At 41.8% G+C, this 8,611-nt stretch overlaps 1 protein-coding gene across 1 annotated transcript; it reads right to left on the minus strand.

Annotated features, from left to right (window-relative positions):
- Positions 1 to 1,406: 1,406 nt before the first annotated feature.
- On the minus strand, positions 1,407 to 8,094 carry SDPR (serum deprivation response; the record flags this gene model as incomplete). The annotated part of the gene is made up of 2 exons (XM_009705292.1): positions 1,407 to 2,192; positions 8,033 to 8,094. Coding segments are annotated over 2 exons (848 nt in total), but the record flags the coding sequence as incomplete, so codon positions are not given.
- Positions 8,095 to 8,611: the final 517 nt, after the last annotated feature.

Here is an 8,611-nt window from a genome sequence, read left to right on the forward strand (position 1 = left end):
ATAACCCACTGCATAAACAAACAAGGATGTAAGGTAACTGTTGTGGTTATTGTGCTTCCCTTTCTTCCCTTCCCCTTTACCTTTGTTAAGTGACAGGAATGAACACTCAGAGTGAACAAACTACCCTGTAACCTCTCATTTTCCATTAATTTTGAAAAATTACAGACTTGTAATTTTGAGAGCAGGTAGGTGGCTTTGGTGAAAGTTATTAGCAGAGAATCAACTCCTGTGGCTTTGCAGACTCATCCTTACGTAAACTCATCCCTGCCATGAAGTTCAATCCATAACACATTGCTCCCTTTAGACATACCTAAAAGAATATTTCACTTTTTTGAAAAAATTGTCCTTACATCCTTGTAATCATCTAACTCTTCTGTGTAGATATAACTCTATATATGGAATAATTTGTAAAAAGATAAATTATGCTATTTTCAAAATACTGAGATACAAAGTTGTGCATGTGCAAAGTTTGATAGTATATTGCTATAAAGGCTAAGAATTAATTAATTAGTGTTATCTGAGTATATATTCTTTAAGATGGGAGTATAGATTTAATATTCTGGGGTTCTATTTTTGCTTTTTTTACATTTCATACTTTCTTCAGACTACCTCCATGTTTCTATCAAATTCCTTTTATTTTTTCTTTCTTTTCAATTTCTGATCCCTTAAAGGTACAGTAACTGATCACACATTCATACTTGTTACTAGTGTACTTCCATAACTCTGGTAGATTGAAAAACATCTTTTCATTTCCACCTAAACACAGTCATTTCTCCTAAGTGAATAGTGAGAGACTACTGGCAAAAATCTTTCCCCCACTGAAATGGATGGAACCAATTTTTCAGCGTCAAGCTTTAAGTACTCTGCTCTTTTAGTCTTACAGCATCATGGAGCAAAGCCCCAAACAAACTATACATGTATGCACCGTTACTGAGGCTGTTCGTATTCACGGAGCATAGCAAGGAAATTGAAATCAAATGTTCTCATTGGTGTCTCTACATTTACATACAAAACTGCTCACAGTGCTGTGAAATACTGAGAGAGAAGAAAACAGAACAGAAATGTTTGGGTTTTGACTACTCTCCACGTATTCCTCTGACCCTAACTATAAGAAAGCCAGCTGACCAGCTTGCTTCTACTAGACATACGCTTTTCCTGCTAGTCTCTTACACCAGCTGACCGCATCTCTAAATTAATAAACACCAGTGACTCGGCCTAAAATGGAGCATGTTGTAACCTGTGTCATTGACCTTGTTCATTCTGCATTCCAACACAATGCAATAAATTACCACTGCAGAGAAAAGGATGGAAGAAACTGAACTGCTACTACTGCCCGTGTAGCAGAAACCAGTTACTCGCCTAAGTAAAACGTGCATATCGGGAAGGTGAAGGAAGGCTCGGGTTGATTATGCTGTTTGGTCTATCTGCAGGACAGCTGCTTGGGTCGTTTCTTCATCAGATTGTTCCATTTGCCCACTGACTGGGTTGTTTCTTTCATCATACAGTTTCTGGCTAGAAGGCATCCCATACTCTTCATCATCTTCAACAATGGACAGCTCGATGTTGTTGTTCATCATGGTGTTCCCTTCCATTCTGGCTTCCTTCTCTAGAGAATCGGCTACTGCTTTGCCCTCCTCGGTCAGCGAGGTGGTAGGTGTCGCATCTGAGTGCATGTCGGTGAATGACGTTTCATCCTCATTCTGAACTTGGTCGTGGCTTGTAGTTTCTGTTGGTCTGTCCTCAGCTTCAGCGGGGCTTTCTCCTTCACGGACCTTCTTCGCGTTGAATGTGAGGGGAGATACTTTGAAAGCCGAACTCTTTGAAGAGGAGGATTTCTGATGATGTACAGTAAGCGATTTCTTGATCTTTTCTCTCCGTTCAGGCGAGACAATCTTTGTGCTGATCTTGTTCATCTTCTTCTCAATGTTTTGGCGGGAAAATGCTTTCTTGAGGCTGTCTACCTTCTTGAGGCTGGATCTTTTAATTTTCTCAGCTCTTGATTCTTCTGTTTTCTCCTCTGCACTGTCATCCACATCATCTTCATCGTGAAACATTTCATCATCTGAACACAACTCCACTGTGTGCAAGGTTTCTTCCAGTGTTTTGTTCTCATCCACAGGCTCCTCTTTTCCTTCTGTAATGCTAGGAATAGGCTCTTTTGCAAAAACGCTGGCAGGGATCTCATTTTCCTCCTGAAAGAATTGACAATATTTGAGTTTCGTAGTTCACAGGACACAAATTTAATAAACAAAGCACAACTCTGAACAATTACCTTCCCCCCCACCCCCCCGATGAGATGAAGAATGCTGAATATTTTGGGTTTTGTTGTTTCAGTATATTTAACCAGTAACAAGCCACTCAAAGCCCACTGAACCATTATCTGGTAAAGTTTAAGACTAATGAGCTGTCAGCTGTTAGATTTCTCTTTCAGAGTGACTTGGAATGTATACAAAATGGAAATCCTGTTCTTTGTCATTTAAATTGGATACTCTTTAATAAGAGTTTAGCTGTAAAGTTGTACAGCTATCCCTGGGGAGAAAGGATGGTATGGCGGCTAAGGAGGTTGTACTTAGAGACCCCTGCATAGACCTATAGAAGTCACATAACCCCCCCGAGCTTTCAGTTTCTCTAGCTAAAGACTGGGAATATCTCTGCAGAGATGTTGGTTGCATCTGAGGGGTATCTTGGATGGCAAATGCAGTTAACAATTTCACTGCATTTCAGAAAAATGTATGTTGCTGTTAAAAATGGGTTGTTGATACTGAGGAGCCATGCAGTCCATGATGTTTAGAGTATGTGCTATTTTACAGCTATTTACAGAAAAAAAGTAAATTTGGTTGGCAAACTGGTAAATATTAAAAATATGGACAGGACAACTGCTTGAAAAATAATAGAAAAAATGTTTATGCTATACAAAAATAAAGAGACATTATGCCACATAGAAAACACTAGTAGTTGCTTTAGCTAAGAGGAAAACGATTGCTTCTTAGAAACAAAACCAAGAAAGGGTGAGGAAAGAAAGAAGGTATCTGAAAACAAAATGGGCTGAACAAGGGCAGAAGCTGCAACTGGTAATGAAGGACCTCTGTGACTACCGAGCACAGAAGCTCTGCAACCCCGCGCAGTTCAGAGGCAGCACAATGAACGCTCTGTTCTGTGGTATGTTTTGCAGGCATCTGCCCATGCAAAGAAAACGAGGGTCCGTGCACACTGCCTTTGCCTTGCAGAATTGTTATGCCTTAGATCTGCATAGTCTCTCTTAATTACCTTTTTTTATCCCTTTCAGATAAAGCGCATGCAATATCACTTAGTCGTATGGATTGGAAGGATTTTCTTTCTCCCTGCCCTCCCCTATTTATCTTTAGATAGGAAAAGGAGTGCTGAGTGAAGTGGTTGTAGTAGTCTCAGATCTGTCCCTAGTGGGCCTGAGTGTACCGTTAAGGGGAAGAAAAAGGCTACACACACTTAGAAGTTCATGCTCATTATTTCAGGACTGAGCATACAGCTGCGATCACTGGAGAGAATAGTGTCTTGGGTTAAATTTGCTGTTGAGGCTGTATAAGGATGTTGTACACAGTTGTTTTTAAAAACAAAATAGTCCTGACTACTTTGTAGCACTTCTGGAACTCAAGAATATGCATATGGACAGGCAGAATCATTTTATACCTAGATATACGCAGTATATAATCATATATACACTGTGATTCAAGTGTGTTGATATCCCTCAAGGGTATAAAAATGAAAAGTATCAAAAAAAATGGATGGCGATTTGACAGTTTGTATGCGATTTAATTCTATAGTTTCTGCACACCTTTCTGGACCAGCAGCCTCAGTGGGGTACACTGCCACAGATGAAGCTTTCCAAGCCCTTGGCCTGCAGTGGAACATCTAATAAAGCCAGTGCTCTTCTCCTGACACCTATAATGTTGTTGCAGCTATCGGCAACGGTGACCAAGATAACAAAACAAAGAAAACCTGCACCAGCTTTAAGTGAAAACAGCTGTAACTACAGTACAAATATTTACATTTTCTCTCTACTGCAGTTAATGAAATGTGGATTACATGAGTGGGTGCAGTGTTAAGTTATTCCCCAGAGCATGAGAACTCTGTATAAAGCATAATCTACCTGTCTTGTGCATTCTTTCCAAACCTAGGTAATTGCATACAGCTTTAAACATCTGAATGTTCAGGTGTAAGTGCCTGAATGGCATAGAAAACTCTGATTTTAATGAGTAAAGATGGGTTGTAACTTTTAAAGTATTTAATCTAGGAAGGTGGTGTCATATGAGATTCATCACGGTGCAGTCTGAGCCAGAGACAGGCCAGTGCAGCTCCTCTCAAGGTCAGTTTAGCTCTGTGTCTACGGTATTCATGTGAAACTGAAGTACTGCATGCAGTCTCTAGAAGAACATGGACATAGATTTTATTTCAATTTTTATTGAATTTGTGACTGAGTAGAAGGGAGACTGTCAAACTATACATATTTATAAAGATAAAAAACCCGAACAAAAATATACTGTGTAATAATGAGCTAATGATTCAATTAAAAGCAGATCCTAGGTGGTCTTTGGCTATCAGACAGTACTGGCATTCAAGAAAGCACCTCTCTGTCTTAGCTTCCTGCGTGGCCCTGGAAAACATCAGCCTCTGGGCATCTGTTACTCTGCTTGTAGAATGGGAATGACATGCTTTCCTATCTCACGTTTCTAAAAGACCTTAGGATCACAGGAACTATTAAAATGCAAATGAAAATAAATTAAGTAAAATGCTTTGGAAATTCAAAGGTGGTATAGTAGGAATGCTCTGTGGTGGAACAGACCTTTCTATTTCAAATACAGTTACTGATAACCTGTTGTTAGTGGGCTTTCGGTAACTTTTTGCTCTAATAAGTTTATATGACAGCTGTATTTTGTTTTGATACATTTTTCAAGCAGTCTGGTATTTAATTTAGGAAGACTAGAACAATACACTGAAAAGTGCCAACTGTTACAAACTGTGTAACTATTTTCCATGCCAAAAAAAGTAGAACTTTGATCTTTTCTTCTTGATCTAATCTAAAATTCTGAGAAAGCAATACATCTTTTTATTTTCCACATCTGAGTTCAAAAACAGCACTTGCATTTTCTCAGATGAGCGTGACTATAGGTAGCTGGCTCCTCTGAATTTTATTTTTCCATGTAGGAGACAAATAGAATAGTGCAAGTTCTCTCTGTATAACAACTGTTGCTAACACTAGTAATGCTTGCAAAGTTAAAATTGGTGCCTTCCCTATGGCTTTGATCAGCCATTCTCAGGAACTTTCTATAGGTCATAATCTCATCCCTATCTTTTACCAGAAAGGAAGGTAAGATCCATAATGGTGTACTACAAAACTGGATGGCCTGAGAGAACAGGTACTTAATTTACTCAGGAGTGGTGAATCTCTGATGTCGCATAAAGGAAATTAGTGTGCTTTGCTTTGGATTTTTGTTAGATTTGTTGTAAAAGGCCACAGCCTTCAAGAATGGGAGATGGCATTTTCACATATGGCAGTCCAGGCTCCTCCATACTTTGTAGATGCTGGTATATGCCTAAACAATTACTAGTCTAAAACTTGTTTTGCTACACAAAATAGGTCAAAAGATGACAAATCCTTCTAAAACCAGCTGTAGCCGCACTTACTTTCCTTCAGACAAACACACGCTCTTCAGACCTGGATGTCACCACAGGAAGGGAGGAGGGCAGGGAGCAGGCTGGGACGGTGGGCAAAGAGGAGGGAATTGCCAGTGCCCGTTTGCATGTCCTGTGCCAGCTGGGGTGTTGGCTGCACCATCCCCCTGACCTCCCACAGCACAGCCGGATCAAGTCATAAGAGCCATATGAGGTATTTTTGTCATTAATCAATATAAGAGTATTCTCCCTGCAAGGCTCCAGTGGGAAATTCAGTAGTTAGATAGTAGCGTTATTGGCTTGTAATTCTTCTGTTTCCCTCACTTGTTCCTGTTCAAGTTTGAAGTTGCTTTCTCAAAAAGATTATTACAGTGACTGAAACAAGAAGATACAACCAAATGGCTAATTTCCTGTGCCCTCCTCTTGCTTCATTTCAGGATGAAGCATTTACCAAGAGCAGCATCTGAAACGGTCTTGAATATCAGTGTGCTTGACCCCAAGCTGTAATTTTGACTTATGTTATCTGTCCTATTCACTAGTAAACATGACATTTAATTGAAAAATTAAACATCAGCCTCTTTTATCTTGCATTTTGCTTTTGCAGCTAAAAAAGCAAACAAAAACCCCACCAAACCACAACCAAAAAGCTGGTCATGTGGCAAGAACAAAATAGAGGGGAATAATGCCAAAGCTTAACAAGGATTTTTAAAACAGTCACTTCAGTGTTTTGCTAAATTGCTGTGTCACTTGTGGCATTTGTGGTAACTTTTGCATCCTCAAATCCTTAGAATGGAGCTTCCTTAAAATATGTCACCAATTAAAGAAATATATGCAAACTAGCGATAATGCAAACAATCTAGGGAGAGAAAAGTAAGAGCGTTTTAATAGAAAATATGTAAATAGCTGAACTTTTCTAAACGCAGTTCATTCTCAGTGTGTACGCTGAGGGAAAGCTGATGCTGGCGAGTGGCAGAACGGTTTTATAAAATGCAGAGCTGGGGCTCAGTCATGTGTTTTGTCTATGCTCAGTGCTCCCATCAAGTATCAGTGACTTTGAGGTATACGGTGAATGCAGAACTGAATCACAAACGTGTATTTTTATTTTCATACTGAGCTGTCTTCCTAAGCTGGAAAAGCAGGTTCTAGTGAGAAATACGCTGCATGAAGTTTGGGATTGTTTGTTTTTTAGTGGAAAAGAAGAATCCCCCAACCGAAGAGAGGTCTAATACATCCAGATTTCCTTTTTGTTTTTGCAGAAATCTGGCATCAATATGGCTTCATTGCTGTGACTTCTCCTTCCTGCAATTGTTTTTCCATGGATTCCTGCTTGAGGCAGGACAGAAACCCAGCCAGCCTTCTGCTTTTCCCTCTACAATTACCCTACCAAGGCAGTGGCCCTGCTGGCTACCAGTTCGTCCCACCTCCAGCTTGTAAGGAGACCTGGCAGTGAGATTTCAAGGAGGTGAGCACGCAGGTAAGGCGCCTGCCCAGCCTGGCAGCAGGCATGTGGCCACGGCCTGGCAAGCACCCACCATCTCTTCGGGTGCGGCCGCTTCCCCAGTGGAAAATCCCAGCTCCTCCCAGGCTCTGCTGGAGAAAGCCCTGGGCGCTGCCTGCCGTGGCTACCCTCCCACGCCCCGGAGAGCTCTGCTGGTCGCCCTGGTTTTCTAGACAGCCACGCTGCCTTTTAGCAGCAGTCCAGTGCCAGGATCAATTCCCAGTGGACAGCTGAATTTTTTTTACTGAATTTAACTGCAGTGTTTCTTTTCAAAGGCTGGTGTTCCTGACCTGCATCAGCTTGGGATTGGTTAAGTTCATCTTCCCCAGCCATGGCAACATATTTTCCAGTGAGAGACGGGAACAGAGTCAATTAAATCCTTGTAAAAGCAACGAAGAACAGACCTGCTGTCCAAAGGTACCAGCCCAGTGACAGGCAGTAGGGAAGCAGTGGATTTTCTTTAGCTGTTGTTCTGGGATGCAGACCTGTGTCCTTTGCTTTGGGTTTGTGCACTTTAGGACCCAGTATTAAAGAAAGGCTCAGAGGTTTAAATAGGCCTTGGCTTTGCAATACTATTTAGTGTCGGGAAACAGGCAAAGCCAGCCCTCCCTTGTAGGGATGCTGCTTTACCCTTCAGACCCTTCTTGGTGAGTTCTACCCTTACTTTCATCCAGTGCCTGCAGATCACTGCCACTAGGCAGCAGCAACAGGGATCCGGGTAACGTGAACTGCCCTGCACACACAGAGCTGTGTGTTTGTCTTTCCTCTCTGCATTATGTCCTCTTAAAATGCTAAAATTTGAGTTCTCTGGAGGAAGATGCTGTAGTTGCAACAGCAAAGCCTTAATTGTCACGCTTGGAGGTAGCACAAATGCCACAAAATTACCTTCCCGCAGGCCACGCTGGCACATCCTCCCTGCCGGAAGCGTTCAAGGTCTAGGACCAAACCTGGAGGCGGGAGCCAGTCATTAGCTAATGGGGCCTGGGAGATGGCAGTGTTTTGACTTACAGTAATGGATCTCAAATTACTTGCAGAAGTGCAGAGAACATGTGTCTTTTAATTTACCAGTCTCTGGAATAATTTCCACATTCCTTCTGGGATGGAAACCACCATGCTCACTACATGCTGCAGCTCCTCCTCTTCTGGCTTGACAAGCCTGGACTGTAATTTGGGAGAACAATAAGCAGGGAGGTGGGGGCTTCCTTTCTGGGGGAAGTGCCTGCGTGCGTGCTAGCATGGCCTGCCAGCTTTTAAAAATCAAGTACTGCTCTGTTGTTTTAGGTTTGTTTAAACAGAAAAACCCCCAGCAACCCAAGGAGTAGAGTTAGTGACTGATGGATGTAACACCCAGCCGACAAGTTTAGCGTGAGGCACTGGTAATGTGCCCAAGCTGTGGCTGCTCCAGCCCTGTGTTCGCTCTCCTGCCTTCCCCGGTGTGTTGCTGTGGAGGTCCGTGGTTTTTTT

This window comes from Cariama cristata, unplaced genomic scaffold (genome assembly GCF_000690535.1).
Source record: "Cariama cristata isolate BGI_N322 unplaced genomic scaffold, ASM69053v1 Scaffold24438, whole genome shotgun sequence".
NCBI classification, from domain to species: Eukaryota; Metazoa; Chordata; class Aves; order Cariamiformes; family Cariamidae; genus Cariama; species Cariama cristata.